The sequence below is a fragment of the Glycine max genome, chromosome 5 (assembly GCF_000004515.6).
Source record: "Glycine max cultivar Williams 82 chromosome 5, Glycine_max_v4.0, whole genome shotgun sequence".
NCBI classification, from domain to species: domain Eukaryota; kingdom Viridiplantae; phylum Streptophyta; class Magnoliopsida; order Fabales; family Fabaceae; genus Glycine; species Glycine max.
In genome coordinates, this window is record NC_038241.2 from 38,708,225 (window position 1) to 38,725,367 (window position 17,143).

Below are 17,143 nucleotides of genomic sequence, written 5' to 3' on the forward strand. Positions count from 1 at the left end.
AAAAAATTATAAAAAGCCCCCCCCTCTCCGGAAGAAACTTTTCTGCTGCTGCTCATTCCTTCCGCGAAGCTTCTTCTCCCTTCTCCGCGAACTGCTTCTTCTTCTCCGGCAAGGCAAGCGCGAACCTCGTCTTCTTCTTCTCCGCGAACGAGGTTAGTCTCCCTAACTCCCCTTTGCTTGTATGATACAACATTGTTATAGCTTGTAGCACTGGAACCTTAGGATAGTTACCTTAGGATAGTAACCTTAGGGTAGAAGACGAGAGGAGAGGACGCCGGAAAAAATGGGGAAAGGAGGCTGACGGCGGAGACTTCCGGAAGACCCGTTAGGGGTTCTTCCGGAAGTTCCGGAAGAACATTTTCCGGAAAGTTTCCGGAAGAAGGGTTCTTCCGGAAGTAACCAAACTTCTTCCGGAAGAACACTTCTTCCGGAAGACTCCCGGAAAAATCTCTTCCGGGAACTTTCCGGAAGAAGTGGTTCATCTGGAAGAATTCCGGAAGACGCGCACTTCCGGAAGAAGTTTCAAATTTCCGGAAGACCTTTCCGGAAGAACCCCTTCTTCCGGAAGGTTTCCGGAAGAACCACTTCTTCCGGAAATGGTTTTTTTTTTTGTGTTTTTTTTTTAAATTTTTTTAAACAGAAATTGTTTTGTTTTTTTTTTTAAATGAATTATTTTATTTATTTTGGTTATTTTGTTTTTTAGATTTTATGAAAAATGAAGTTTGGGTTTTTGATGTCATATTTTTTTTATAATTTAACTTGTGTATTTTTACTAAATATTAATTTGTAAATTAATTTTTTTTTATAAAAGTAGTTGTGTTTGTTTTTGTTTATTGTTTTTTTTTAAATTAGTGTTTTTTTTTAAAAAATGAAGTTGTCTATTTTTATAATTAAAGTTGTGTGTTTTGGAAGTTTTATAAAAATACTAATTTTTTATAATTAATTAGTTTATTTTATTATAAATGAAGTATTTTATTTACTAAAAAAATTGTGGATGTTTACTAAATAATTTTTTTTTTACATTAGTTGTTTAATTTTTTTTTAAAAAATTAACTTGTGGATGTTTACTAATTAATTTTTTTTACATTAGTTGTGTTTTTTTTTATAAATGAAGTTGTTTATTTTTTTAAAAAAATTAAGTTGTGGATGTTTAGTAATGAATTATTTTTATATTAGTTGTGTTTTTTTTTTATAAATGAAGTTGTTTAATTTTTTTTAAAAAAATTAAGTTGTGCATGTTTATTAATAATTTTATTTTACATTAGTTGTTTTTTTTTATATAAATGAAGTTGTTTAATTTTTTTTTTTAAAATTAGGTCGTGTATGTGTGAAAATAATTTGATTTAAGTTAGTCTTATTTGTTTATAAATAAAGTTGATTTTTTATAAAGAAAATTGTGTATATTTTGACCGAAAAAAATACGTGTTCGACATGATTTACAGATCATGGCCAGAACATGAGGTTTAGGTCGTGCCATAGGTAGAGTTGTAGGCAGAGATAGAGCTGCTGACGAGGATGCTGGCGATGTTCCCGAGAGGCGTAGGCCTACTGCCTCAGCCCGTAGGCTACGCGTTCATCAGATGACTACGGAGGGACGTGATATGGCTGAGGACGTCGCTGACATGACTGATGATGTCCCTGAGCAGCCTACGGAGGCACCTGAGATGCGTGCGGACGCACAGGGTGCTGATAGTGGTGAGGGGTCAGATGGTGATGATGCTGCAGAGGGATTCCCTGGTGGTCCACGTGACCCGTCAGTGCTCACATCATTTGCCGAGCATGTTGCACATGCCGTGTGGAGTGGACAAGTATTTTAATTTGTTAATTATTTGTCATTGTTTATTTATTTGTTTATGATTAATTTTTTTTAATAATTGTATAATTTGTACTTCAAATCAGGAACGTCCTGATTTGAAGTTAGTGTCACATGGGAGGAAGCTGACACTGATTGGGAGGCCAGTGCCTGAGATTGAAGGCCTGGTGGCTGCCACAGGATTAAGTCCACTGATAGATTGTTCAGTTATTACTGGCGATCCTGGACTTATATCCGCATTTGTGGAGAGGTGGCACAGTGAGACTAGCACCTTCCACCTTCCAGTAGGAGAGCTGACGATCACATTGGATGATGTGTCGTCCATTCTACATTTGCCGATCACTGGCGCCTTGCACAGTTTCCACGCTCTTTCTACGAAGGAGGCCAGATTCTTGCTCACGGAGTTGCTGGAAGTGTCTGCGGAGGAGGCCAGAGCCGAGACAGCACTCACACGTGGAGCATATGTACGATTAGGATGGGTTCGTGACATTTATGAGACCAGATGTCAGGCCCGGCGGTGGATTGTCGCAGCTCGCGCTTATTTGCTGCACCTTGTCGGTTGCACTCTTTTTGCTAATAAGAGTGCAACATACGTGCATGTGGTCCACCTTGACGCTTTCCGGGACCTCGCTCATAGTGGTGGTTACGCTTGGGGGGTTGCCGCGCTGGTTCATATGTACGACCAGTTAGATGAGGCTTGTAGGACCACCACCCGACAGCTTGCGGGGTACTTGACGCTATTTCAGGTAAATTTTGTGTTTATTAATATGTTAGGTTCGATTATGATTTAAACATGTTTTTATGTTATGTTAACCTCAATTATTGTGTAGTGCTGGATCTATGAGCACTTCCCTAGTGTGCATCAGTGCGTGACTGACGACACATACCAGGAGACGTCCCCACGTGCTTCCCGGTGGTTGACGTCGAAGGCGCACATGAAGGGCATCACAGGAGCACCCTACAGGGCACGTTGTGATGGTTTGACCGTCACAGATGTGTCCTGGTTGCCGTACACGGAGCATCGGGGTGTTAGGGCGTTTCAGGAGATTTCATCGTTCCAGGGTCAGCTCAGATGGGGTCCTATGATCGTCGCAGTTCGACCGGAGAAGGTGGTACGCCAGTTCGGTTACATCCAGAGCATCCCTCCGCCGCCTGTTAGTGCACGATTGTCACAGGATCAGATAGATGACAGGTGGATGGAGTTTGCGGATCACTTACTACCTGCGGGTCAGCCTTGTTTAGTGCCTGGGCAGGTATCTGCGGATTACATTGAATGGTTTTTCCGCATATCTCACCCTTTCATGACACCGACCCAGGCAGCTGACCAGCAGAGGGATGCACCAGCTGCAGACCCTGAGGACTACATACAGCCGCCCAGCCCCCAGGTTCCAGTGGCATTTGACCCCCCTCCATATGTGGTAAGATTATTTGCGCGTTTAATGTTTTATGAGTTGTTGTTTATTTTGAATTTCATAATAAATGTTTTTACTGACTTTGACAGGATGATTACGAGGGATATGAGGCGATTGCACAGAGGTTGGAGCGTGTGCTCAACCTTAGGATAGTCACTGCAGGCACAGAGTTATATGACATTATGCAGGACTGCCTGACGATCGCGAGAGGGGGACCCAGTGCTGATGGGACGGTCAGGGCTCGTCAGAGACGCCGCACGGACCATTGATCATTGTATTTATTTTGTTGTGTTGTAGTTGACATGAATATTTGTAATTATTACAGTTTTTGTTTAATATAGTTGACGTGTTTTGCACAGTTTATTATTTTATAATATAGTTTGTTATTCCGATTGTTTGTGGTCCTTAAGCAAAGTTTACGGTTGTTTTAAATTTATTTTTAAAAAAAGGGAACCTAGAATCATGAGTTTTGTTTGTAAGAATTACATAAAAAATAAAAGTTTTTAAAATGATTAATAATTCATAAGTGAACCCTTTTTCCATGTTCAAGTACCCATGTTTGTAAGAATTACATAAATGAACCCTTTTTCCATGTTTGTAAGAATTACATAAAAAACATAAGTTTTTAGAATCATGAGTTTTGTTTGTAAGAATTACATAAATGAATCTTTTTTCCATGTTCAAGTACCCATGTTTGGGATTTTTTTGCGTGGGTGTGTCTGTGCCCTGAGACAATGGAGGGCGGCCATTTCTCATGTTTGGACGTCAAAGAATCCAAAAAAAATAGTCCCGTTCCCCAGTTCCGTCAACTAACACGTCAAAACAAAGCCTCAAAATCCAAAAAAATAGGAAATGAACCCTTTTTCCATGTTCAAGTACCCATGTTTGGGATTTTTTTGCGTGGGTGTGCCTGTGCCCTGAGACAATGGAGGGCGGCCATTTCTCATGTTTGGACGTCAAAGAATCCAAAAAAAATAGTCCCGTTCCCCAGTTCCGTCAACTAACACGTCAAAACAAAGTCTCAAAATCCAAAAAACTACGAAATGAACCCTTTTAACAATTAAATTTTTGGACCACTGAAACAACGCATTCAACTTTATTATGGGAATTAAACACGCCGTAAACATATAAAGGTTACATCAACAAAAAAACAAAAAATTAAACATGACATTCAGTTGTTTAGCGACGTCCCACTGACCTCGTCTTCAACATATTTAGTAAAGACAGCTAAAATTTCTATTGGTCCATATTTTTTCCAGTAGTTAGATTGTACTAACACCTTCAGCAGTTCTTCGTTGGTGATCAGCTCATTTATTTCATATTTTATAACCGTATCTGAATACTCAAACCGAGCTGGTTGGCGGAAAAACAATCGTCTTACCGTTTGTGATTCGTGAATTCCAAGAGGGGGGATCCCTTTAGGTGCAACTTGCTTGATTAAATTCTTCAGTTCATCGATGGTACATGTTGAAGGAATTTGAAATTTCTTAGGATTTTTTCCTGTGAACGCGCAACCAACAAATTTGTTCTGCGGTGGCATGTTCCATTTGCCGTTGTAATACAGGATCGCGTCATGAATACGAGGCATAGTGCGTTCAAGTAAGTTTATTATTCCATCTGGTGTTCTTCCAACGGTGCATAATAACTCAATCGGACCAACACAAGAAAATTGATCATTACACATTAACATTGTGTTGACATCGTCATCATTTATCAATTTGATACACTCAAAGCGAATTTGGTTACCTGTATCGGTGAATGGCTTCCGGTAGTGAATTTCATCCAAAAATTGTTTGTCGGATAGTTGAAGGGTATTGTGTATTCTGGTTTTTAGGCTTGCAAAATCACACCTATTTGGTACTCGAATGGGCACCGGAGTTGAAGTTTGGAAGTAAACCCCAGTATCATTGTGAATAATCGATCCATTTGGATAAATGAAAGCCAACCTTGAGTTGACAATCGTCTGACTGCTAGTTTCTCCTAGAAATGCCATAGTTTGTGTATCAGTTGGGAGATTATTTGAAAGCAAGATAATGTGTGATTTAGTAGCCTAGTCTGCCATATATATAGATGGTTGTGACCGAGCCTTTGTTTAACTTTGTTTACAAAAAAATAGACACGCGTAAATGTGTAGTCAAGTCAGCCAATGTGTTGTCGCTAATGTGTAGTCAAGTCAACCAATGTGTTGTTGAGCGACTGCTAGTTTCAAAATGTGTACTGAAGTCAACCAATGTGTTGTCACGCTCAAACTGTAACACGCATGCATGTCATTATGTGTTGTCAATTATGACAATGATGTATGCTGTACGCGTAAATGATTTTTGTTGGACCAACAATTTCCTTGCTTAACCAAACGAGTAGTTGATAATATTAATTGGTTAGTGACGGGTTACAACGAATTATATCGCATAATGAATACAAATAAATAAACAATGAATGTTTAGTCTTCATTTAGGTCTACATAGTGTGTTTTGAATGACATCAAGCTTGTGTATTCCTGCATTCTACTAATATATGGAATTGCCCATTGCTTTGCCTGAGAATAACAATTGGTTGACCACAACAGCGCTGGGGGCGGCAACGGACAATGGTCTTTCAAATAAACCTGTTGTACATGAACAAACATTATATCATGCGCTGACCGTGCCAAACGAACAAGCGAAGTCATTGCATAATTGTTACACTAACTATATTCAATGTACCTGAACAAAATGATTTCCAAACACGTGACCGACACATATGATGCGGTGGCCAGAAGAGTCAGGTGGTGGTTGACTTCTAAGAGGGAAAAATGTCATGCTTTGTTGTTGGGACAACGATACAAGGATTACGTTATACCGTGAAGCAATCACATATCCCATGTCTGTTATATCCATCCACTTGTCCACACTAACCTGAATGAACCAAACATACACATGTAAGTAATTTAAACATTGTTATTAAAAAAAATTAACCTAAAAACATACCTTTGAAAATCCATCAACAAGTAGGGACAACTTTAATTGTTCAAATCTCTCTGTGCCACCGAAGAGGTTCATGTACTCATGCGACCACCTGCCAAGTTCTTTAAGCAATTCATTACGCACTAACGGCCACGAATCTTCCCCCATACCTAATAAAGCGCCAATGGACCGATATCCACAGTTACCGTCCGCTTTCACATCCACAACGTCACGAATGAAACCTTGAAAGAAAGACGCAAATTGATCCAACATCGGGATGATCCTTGTTGGCTGACGCGGTTGAGAACATGATGCACTTCGTTTCACTGGAGAGTTGCTGCTTTGAACAGAATGAAAAGCATCAACATACTCCCAGTAAGACGGATCACGCTTTATGGATGTTTGACTTCTTTTCATCGGTTTCTTCGGTGCACCTTTAGTGTTCACCTTTGATGGAGGATGGCACATAGAGTTATGATCAGGGTATGCGATTTCTCGAAGTTTACTCTTCAGATTTACTTTGCCAGCCACATCAAGTTCATCAAACCTTTTAGATATGACCTCTATTTCTTCCTTGATGGTGACTTCCGTCTCACATAACCCTTGGTCTGAAAAGCAAAGTCTCCTCCAAAAAAGATGGACTGACTCCAATGGGATGCTGCTAGCAGTATACCTAGAAAGCTCACATGCACAAGGAAGCCCGTGCGTGCTTCTCATCACACAACCACAAGAAGAGAGATTGTTGCCGAGATAACGTAGACGGTCAATCTCAGAAGCAATCTGATTTAAAGCATCCCTCGAAACCATCCCAAGAAGCCTCTTGTATAAGGTTTTTTTATATACATGGCCAACCACATGCGTACTGGTTTCAAAGGATGCTTTAATTTCAACGTGTTGCAGCGTGATCATGTTGTTCATGGCATCCCAAACACTACATAGGTCTCCAACGCTATTTTGTAGTACTCTTTTGAGAGCCCAATGAGCTGATTCAACCCTACATTTAAAATACACAACAAACATGAAAATATACAACAATTAAATACCATTTAATATTAATCGTTACTAACAAATAAAATCAGTTGTTAATACCTGTTTGTTGTTGTGTTGCCTAGGTGCATGACCTTATTCGTCCATGCTGTAATAAATTTTTCCTTGTGGGGGATAATCCATGTGTCGTTAACATAGTCAACGAACATCGGCCAAGGCGAACAAGCAACTTGAAACTTCTGATATGACTCATGGAACTCGTATTCGGACGGACAATCAACCAAAGTACCCCAGTTATCCATTACATAGTCCCACACATTTTTTTCCCCGATTAAAGATTTGCACTTCGCCTTCACATTCTTATCGATATGAAACCTGCACAACAAATTAGTAGACTCGGGAAACACAGTTATCACTGCATTCATCAGTGCTAGGTCTCTGTCAGTGACAATAACAAGAGGGAGGCGATCGTGTCTTAAAAATAGGCCTCGAAATCGTTCCAAAGCCCATACAATATTATTAACACGCTCAGCCTCCAGATATGCAAACCCAGCAGAGAATGTCATCGCCGTTGGTGTCACTCCAACAAAGTCAAGTAGTGGGAGTCTGTACCTGTTTGTTTTGTAGGTACTGTCTATAAAAAACACCAGATGACATGCATTGCATAACTTTACTGCATCTGGGTGACACCAAAACAGATCACGCACCACAACTTCATCCTTCAATCTATGCCAATGAATGTATTGATCACGTTCGAGAAGCTTCATCAGATGCTGCATTTCGGTATCAGCTCCTCTTATTGAAGAACGATATGCACTTCTTGCATTGTAAATTTGCTTTATCGTGGTGTAACTGTCGGCATTGTGTTCCTTCAACGTTAGCAAGATGTTTTTCGGTTTCACCATCGACTTTGTCATATCAGCAATAATTTTCTTTTCTTCCTTAGTCAATCGCCTGGCGTATGGATGTCCAACTAAGGACTTCGCCAATTCATGATTATGAATCCCACAGATCAACTTCACCATCCAACCTTCCCCTCCACGCACTGGTTTCCCACGAAGCCTGAAGGGACAACCACATTTCCTACTCCCGGTGTCTTTTCTAACGAATTTTTTATTTCTACACTTGTACGTACCACTCCTTTCACACCCAATTAACACAAATGAACTTCTTCCTCTGCTACCGGTCTCTGTGTCAGATCTCATAATCACTGCAACAAATCCATTTTCATGGGCAACTGTTCGAGCCCATTGCAAAACATCATCTCGAGTAGCGAATACCTACAACGCAACCCTAACACATTAATTTTCGTACAAACCATCAATTCAACCAATGACTCAAATTATCTATGATTACCTGAGATGTATTAAAAGCATTTGAATAATCGACATGTCGTTCATTCACTCCACATTCTTCTTGATTATCATAATCATAATCCATATGAACTTCTTGTGACATCGCAAAGTCATACCTCCATTGATCTTCGTCCATCTTAAGGACATATGCATCATACACAAGTACATTCAAATTATCATATAACCACATCCAAAAATTTACTACACCTTAAATAACAAACATATTAATAGGACATATGCATCATACACGACTATATTAAAATTATCACTATATTCTAAATTTATAACTACATTATTTACTTAAACTAAACTTATCACTATAATAAACAACTAATAAAACATTTTTGTACCATTATACATTTAAGTTACCTAAATCATTTAATATTATACCATTATACCTAATTAAATCAATAATCCACAACATATATAAACCAGAAATAAAAAAAAATTATAAAACAGAAATATATATATATATATATACCATTATAAAACAAAAAAAATTATAATCCACAATATATATCATTATACCTAATTAAACCAATAATTCATTATTAACTAACAGAAATATATATAAAACAGAAATTAAAAAAATTATAAAACAGAAATTAAAATAAATTAGTAATAATTTAACATTCCGGAAGAAGGTTTTCCGGAAGTTACGAAGGCCAATTCCAGAAGAAGTGCTTCCGGAAGTAGTTTCCGGAAGAACTTCTTCCGCAATTGGCCTTCACCAGCTAACCGGAAAACGAAATAAACGCGTACCTCCGACAAAATAGGAACAACAGCCACTAATAAAACTTCAAATACGGAACACGGGACCACCAAATCTTCAAATACTTCACTTCACGGGACCACCAACAGACTGCTGAAGGGACCACCACCGAAACAACAGCAAACGGAAGAAACAAACAAAGCAAACGGAAGAAGAAACAAAGCAAACGGAAGAAGAAACAAAGCAAACGGAAGAAGAAACAAAGAAAGCGCAGTAAAACACAGCCTGAAGACGTTAATTTAAAGAAATTTACACAAGGGCAAAATCGTCATTACATACGCATTAAAAAAAAAAACTAACTTCCGGAAGAAGCTTCTTCCGGAAGACAATGGAATTCTTCCGGAAGAAGCTTCTTCCGGAAACATTCCGGATGACGTTCTTCCGGAAATTGTCTGTGAGTATTTCCGGAAGACACAAATTAATCTTCCGGAAGAAGATTCTTCCGGAAACTTTTCGGAAAAATTATTTCCGGAACTTTTCCGGAAGAACCTTCTTCCGGAAGAATAATTGCTGAAGGGCAGTTTCGCCACTTCACTGTTTGCTGGGTGCCCCAGCAATAATGCTGGGTGCACGTAGCAACTCCCCTAAGTTAATATCATTAAATAACTATATTTTTTAATCTTGCAGATCAAGCGTATTAATTTAAAACAATTACGAAACTGTTCAAAAAGCACTTTATTCTCGTAAGGTTCATCTACAGGGGGTGAATCAAAGCCTAAGATTAAGCCAAGGAGCATAGTCAATGGACAACAAGTAAATATTCTTGTATTACCCTTTGTTAATCTGGAGGGATGGATGAAGGAAGCTAGAAGTTATTGGTTCAAGGATGCAAGGTGTGGCTATTTTTTCAAGGTAAGTTAATAAGGGATAGAAAAAATCATATGCCATTTGTAAGGTGCCCTTACTTTTACTTTTCGAGAGTTTATTTTTTTTGTTTATTTTAAGTTATAATTTTTTATTTATGTGTATTTATGATTTTTTTCCAGTTTGTCATATGAATAATAAAATATTTTATGAATATTAATTTTTAAGAATATCATTTTCTGGAAAAAAAATCTTTTGAATTTAAAGATTTCTTTTAATTTTTTTCCAGACTTTAAAAAGATAACAATTTTTTATTGATCCAACCAATCATTGAATTGAGTTTAAAATATTAACAAAATCAAAAACATTTTTTTGAAGACTTAAAAAATATGGACTTAAAAAATATGAAAAAATATGACAATTTTTCAATAGTCCAACCTAATAATCAATTGAATTAATGGATTGGGTTGAAATTGAACGAAATAAAAAAAATAATCAAATCCAACTTAATTAAGTTTAATGAAATTGTATTAAAAAATAAATAAAATTTAATCTAACCCGAATTAGATACACCCCTACCCCTAGTACCATTACACCATGGATAGGACTCGTGTAGAAGCACAAAAATAACTCATTAAGTGAGACATAATAATGAAACAAGGAACAGGATCACCTCGCAGAACTCAGCTAGCTAACAAAATTTTCCAAACATGAGAAACAAAAAAAAGGAAAAATAAATGAGTAAGTAATGTGTTAAAATACATGATAAAAAGTATAGCAAAAATATATTATATAAATAATACTAATATAATTTGAACAAGAAAGTGAGAGACGCATCGGACTCAGAAAAAAGATACTAATTAATTAACACAAGAAACCTAGGTAGCATTCATATACATATAGAAACTTTTTTATGGTGCTATGTTTTGATTTGGATGAATCACTCAGTCTTGACATCAGGAGATTGGATTGAAGAGGGATAGAAGAATTTCTTGACTCCAGTGGTGTCTAATATCTTCTTGCTAGGGGCTTCCCTCGCTGTTGTTCTTGTTGATTCAGTCATATACATCATTCTGAAGCTCCACTCCACCAGCTCTGGGCACAACAGTTTGAGTAAATACGTCACTTTGAACCACGCAGGCACTGTGAGGTACCCTATCAACCCTCAACGTGCCATTAACTATCGCTTTGGCGCACCCACTCACTAACCTGCTGCATCATATATCATTCATGTTCACCACCTTTGATTGCTCACAAATATATAATCTTAGTTAATGACATGGGTGGCATGGCATGTAATTCTAAAAAGAATCTACATTAATAAAATGAAAAAGTTAAGATTGATGATTTTGCTTACATCTCGCAAATCTAGGTCCACGACCACCTTGCCTTCTGCTAACCGGGTGTCACGATTGTTATGCCTACATCGGACCCAACTTCCACCCTTAATGTTTCATACATACTCACTAAAGCTGCTTTGCTAGCCTGTGTATGAATAAGCAACATGAACATCAATTGTTGCAAGCAGAGATAAATTCTACCTCATTTACTTAACATCTATGCATCACTTACATTATACAGGTTTCTTCTGGGTGCAGGCATCAAGAATCAGCTGAGGACATGGCCACGATTTTGCCTCTACTCTTTTTGAGGTGAGGTAAAGCAAAAAAAATAAATGCAGAAATTAACTTGACAGCAAGGAAGCTCATAGCTGAAGACTCAATTTGTCCTAACCAAACTCAAGTGGCTGCTCATAAACTCATAATAGCTGATTAATTTACCTGTACCTAAGAAATTAATCCTGTAAAATGGCAGAGCTTTTATATGTGTGTATATGAATAGAGATATAAGGTTGGTTGAGTGACTAACAAAGAAGTGAGGCGGATTCAATGCTCAGCTAACAAAAACTAACCATTAAGGTTTGCCCATAAAAAAAAATGTGTATATATGAAAAAATAAATGTCTCACCAAAAGTTCAAATGGAGCTACAACAAAATTAACAATGTAGTCCCAGACCAGCAAATTAAAGAACATGAAAGAATTTATGGAAAAGAGAAAGCAAAAAGGAATAAAATATGCATAACTAGCTAGCTACAGAGGAAAGAATGAATTTATGATTAAATATGACCAATTAATTACCATTATAGGTCTCTACTTGGTGATATCATCTGCTTCTTCAAACAAGGTGGCAAAGCTGATTGCAGCACTATTTACCAGATGATCCACCGCAATATATATGCACATATATAGAAACGCAGGTTGAGACATTAATGCATTGCATTGGTTAGAATAACTCATTTAATTTTATTAATCATCTGATTACTTACGTCTTCAAAAATGGTTCACAGTTTCGTCCACCAATCGGAAGCAATCTTCAACCTTAGAGACATCCGCACGCATTATAATAACATCAGGAGATCCACAATCACGTGTTCTATCAGCCACTTCCCGTAGTACTGCAGTCTCCCTCCTGGCAGAAAGTGCCAAGCAAGCACCTCTCTTAGCATACTCGTAAGCCAAATGCTGCATAAATTATAATATAAGTAAGGTTAATGTAATTATGTAACTGCTAAAAATCTATATGTCAGATAAAAACCAATAACATTATATTTAAGCCAACTGATGATTGAATAGCAATTGAGGCACGCCTACTAAAGAACTCAAATAATTTAAGCTACTTTCTTGATTAAAGTTAGTCTTTGTACTTTACCTAACTTTTGTCCGTTTTATTTACTTTGATCCCCTATTTTAATTCTAATTTTTGGTGCATACATATAGGATAACTTAACATCTAATTAAAAAAAAAACTACGTAACCCATTGCCCAGAGGCTGTAACCCATTGCCCAGAGACTCTTCGCTATGCGAAGGTATGGGGAAGGGATGTTGTAGGCAGCCTTACCTTTGCATATGCAAAGATGCTGTTTCTGGATTCGAAAACATGACCAACAAGTCACCAAGACACAACTTTACCGCTGCACCAGGGCTCGCCCTCTCTAAACATCTAATATTTATAACTTAACATCTAATATTTAACAAAAATATACTCATGTAACAAGTGCAATTAAGCCAAATTTAAAAATCATATGGGTGAAGATGATAGATTTATAGATACCTCGCCAATAACAGAGGAAGCAACAGTGATGTGAACAACTTTACCGCAACATTTTCACTGAAGATGTAATTTGTGATGTAAAGGAAGAACTTGAAGGTCCAATACGGTGGCAAGAAAAGGCAAAGGAAAAAGAAGGTGGTTATAGAAGCTACTATGTTCAGGAACTTATGAATAAGATCCATGACTAATTTGGTAGTAGCCAAGTATGGCAAAACTATCTGATGGAGAAGGATGTTGTGGAGCTGAAATGAAAATTTGGAGTTTTAAGTTATAAGCACGGAAAGGGTTAAGTGTAACAAGTAGAAAAAAGGTGTATAGGTAAGGTGGCACCTCTGCATGCTAAGTAAAGGACACGTATCTTAGAGACACAGAAACAATATCGGTGACTATTGTCTGCAGACGATACTAGTTGCATTCCAATGATCTATAATGCAAGTAAAAATGAAACTTCCTAGTTTCTAGAGTCGTTCCATTATTCCATCCATACCCGTTACCGATGTAGATAGTAGTCTGATAGTGCAACACTGCAGCGTACGTGTTTCTGTCTAAATTAATCTTCGCTGATATTAATTAATATTTTCGATTACTTTGATTCTTGTGGAAAATTCAAATGTAATAAAACTTGGGATTTCTGTGTATTAATTTTGTGTTGGCATATTTTTGTCTTGAATGATCTGGATTTAGAATTTGGCATGTTCAATGCGCGCCACACTGAGTAGATATATACACCATGCATGGTACTCAACTAGAGTAGTATTGATTCTAATTTCTAAAAATCCATCGGATAATATGAAAAAAGTATTTATTTATATTTAATTTAAAAAATATCAACTCAATTAATGCTATACGGTTCACAATTGTATAACTCTTATTATATAACTCTTAATACTTGCAAGTAACTTTGTGATTAAGAGTTATATTTCATGTTGGTATATATGAAAAAACATCTAGATCTATTAGAAAAAGTTAGTCCCTTTTTACTTAAAAAGATACTCATGTTCAACAAATAATAATAATAATAATAATAATATAAAAAATATGAAATCAATGATCTTTAATTTCATCTTTTATCGTTATTGTAATATTATTTCTAAGTTTTTAATAACATCATTCATTATATTTATTGTTTTTCATTTTTTCTTAAATACTTGTTGATTTTTTTCTTTCTTCTTTTTTTAACACATTACTCATATATTTATTACTTTATTTTCAATTTTTTCTGCTCTCTTAAAATATATACACTTCAAAAAATGTAAAATCATTTTTAAACATTTTCTAAGGACTATATTTCATTTAAATTATCAATTGTTGGTCATTATAGTCACTTATTTGTATAACAGTAAATAAAAATTTAAATATGCAGAAATATAATTTTAAAATTAATAAGAAATTTACCTTGCATTTCATCATTCTAGAATTTAAAATAAAATATTCATAATCTTTATCATCTTTAGTCTTATTCTTATTAATTAATTATAATAAAACAAATGAATAGTAGTTATATAATTTAAATTTTGGGTGTTTGATCAATAACACAATTTACTTTTATACGTCAAAATTTTGTTAATGTATAGGAGAAAATAAATCAAATAGAAATTTATATGATTTAGATAATTTTTATTTTTAAATACTAAATAGAATCTGAATGATTTTTTTAATAAAATAACTAAATACATTTAAACTTGAAGAACCAAAATCGCACATTCATGATACTGGAAGACTAAGAGTGTAATTAAATCACCTAGAAACAATTATTCATAAGATATAACTTACAAGTATGAACAAGTCAAATTTTGGTTGCGCTGGAATTAGCGTTAGGTCTAAGGTGCCAACATAATTGCTATGCTAGATCTAATTTTGATGCCTCGCCTATCCTTTTTTTTTAAAAAAAAAAGAAGATAAAATCATACCTGTTTTGTTAAAACTGAAAATCACAATATCAAGCAATATGCTTTTGTATCTTTCCATGTTCTAATTCATGTTTAAGATAACCTTTGTGTTTAAGGTAGAGAAAATGCCGCGCCCCGCTATGGAAAAGGTAACCAGATTCGAACATTTTGCGAAGAAGCCTCGGCCTTCCGGTGACCTACTTTAAGGCTACAAAAGTTTATATTTTAAGAACTTGGGACATATATATATATATATAGCTTGCCAGGCTTTGTACAATTATCACGTGTGGATGTTTACGTACAAGTGAGAAGTACCCAGTACTTTGTTTGCTTATCAACGAAGTATTTTTGGATGATTGCCCAGATCAAGAAACCTGAAATCTATGATAAACCATAGTGTACGTATTTATTTATATGTCTGACAACCATAATGAAATCGATTGGTAACAATAGAATATAGAATGAAATTCTGATCCACATTTCATAACTCTACCCAGCGATAAGGAATTTGGATACCGCAAATATTTTTCGGTAATGAGATATAAGTAAATCATATAACTTAACTTAAAATTTTAAGTTAAAATCTTAAAAGTTAAGTTTGTATACATTTTATTTTTATTTATATGATATTCAATCTTTTTATTTGTCCATCATTTTATCTCACATTCTAACATGATAATTTAGATAATATTTTTTTATTTTTTTCTCTGTCTATTAATTAAAAAGGTGGAGGTGACTAAGGTAATTATACCCCTGAATATCCACACTTTAAAATTAGTTTATTTTATATTTTAAGAAATTTCCTTGAATATTTATATGTGAATACCCGTAAATATTTGATCATAATGGTAGAGATTCTTGTTTGTAATCTTTCTCCTCACTGCAGATAATCCAATTCCTATAAGAATAATATCTATCTCGTGATGATTATTGATTACTGTATAATTACTAATTAATTAGCTGTAAATATACTGTTTATTAGGGATTTCAATAAATATAAAACTTCTCAAATAATTTCTGATGAAAATAATATACTTGAGAACAAAAGATTTTTCCTACACTGCAGAACTCCTTAGTAACTATCATAATGCAGAAGGCTAAGTTCAAGCCTCCTTTGCCTATTGACTCTTGCAACGAAATCATCAGCCCTTTTGTTCAATTCATAAGAAGAAGAAGGAATCAAACTTTGTTTATATCCTCCATCTAGATTCTCCTCCTCTTTGGATTCTTCTGTAGCTTTCTCAATCCCCCATTTGCCCTTAAAGTCCACACTGTTCACGTCCTCATTTTCCCCAACATGTTTCTCCAATAATGTTTTACTCTCGTTGACCTCAGGGCTTGGAATCTGAGGTTTCATAGTTTGACAGCTCTGAATGTACTCATCATAGTAAACAACACAAGTACTTGAAGAGGAATCCGAGGAAAGGATTCTGGAGTTTACTAGAAGGAAGAAAATTATGAGGTTGCCTATGATAAATAAGAGCTTTGAGCTCAATAAGAGTGGTATTAAACTTGAGATGTGCACCATGAAAAAGACCCGGAGAAGAGAACATAGATAGGGAAAGCAGAGAGTGACACAACAGAACACACTGCAAGTTAGGGCACTCAAGAAATAGAAATACAAATTATCCAGAAATTGGCGCTTCTTGTACCTGTTCATGGCTTGAATCTTCTTCATTTGTGTAGGATCCATTAGGCTCAAGTTTTGGGTTCAAAGGTACCAAGGTAGGCTACCCTGTAGAATTAATATTGGGAAGACTTTATTTTGCTGAACTAAGAGCATAAGAAATGCCAAGTTATATAGATTGAGGAAAGGGCCGGGATTAATTAATTAGTAAAATTATTCACATGCTACTTTTTCCATTAGTTGATAAGGAATATTTTAAGGACTTTTTAAAAAGCCATGGGACATGGTGGGGTGGCGTTTTATTGGTCCCTTTTTCTCCGTCACAGGCTGCCAATAAAGCTTGTTTTAGTTGTACGTGTAAATTAAGTTATTAATGATATCGTACGTTGTAGCACCTTGTATAATTAATTTGGGCTTAGCTCATGTGAA

The 17,143-nt window shown here is 35.9% G+C and overlaps 1 protein-coding gene, 2 long non-coding RNA genes and 1 pseudogene across 4 annotated transcripts; all 4 read right to left on the reverse strand.

The window, feature by feature from the left end:
- Positions 1–5,730: 5,730 nt before the first annotated feature.
- On the reverse strand, positions 5,731–5,990 carry LOC121174908 (uncharacterized). Its single transcript, XR_005891604.1, has 2 exons — positions 5,928–5,990; positions 5,731–5,830 (listed from the first exon to the last, which is right to left on the reverse strand). It is a non-coding gene; the product is annotated as an uncharacterized lncRNA (long non-coding RNA).
- Positions 5,991–8,379: 2,389 nt separating this feature from the next.
- Positions 8,380–10,304, reverse strand: LOC121174909 (uncharacterized). Its single transcript, XR_005891605.1, has 3 exons — positions 9,272–10,304; positions 8,511–8,645; positions 8,380–8,434 (listed from the first exon to the last, which is right to left on the reverse strand). It is a non-coding gene; the product is annotated as an uncharacterized lncRNA (long non-coding RNA).
- Positions 10,305–10,858: 554 nt separating this feature from the next.
- Positions 10,859–13,473, reverse strand: LOC100784583 (11-beta-hydroxysteroid dehydrogenase A-like; annotated as a pseudogene).
- A 2,570-nt stretch (positions 13,474–16,043) lies between these two features.
- LOC100784047 (uncharacterized) lies at positions 16,044–16,857 on the reverse strand. 2 transcript variants are annotated; one of them, XM_014776097.2, is made up of 2 exons: positions 16,740–16,857; positions 16,044–16,598 (listed from the first exon to the last, which is right to left on the reverse strand). In XM_014776097.2, the coding sequence occupies exons 1-2, from the start codon at positions 16,778–16,780 to the stop codon at positions 16,160–16,162; spliced, it is 480 nt and encodes a 159-aa protein (XP_014631583.1). In that variant the 5' UTR covers positions 16,781–16,857; the 3' UTR covers positions 16,044–16,159. The 2 variants fall into 2 exon arrangements, with proteins under 2 accessions (XP_014631583.1, XP_025984381.1); XM_026128596.2 differs by having other exon boundaries at positions 16,081–16,855.
- Positions 16,858–17,143: the final 286 nt, after the last annotated feature.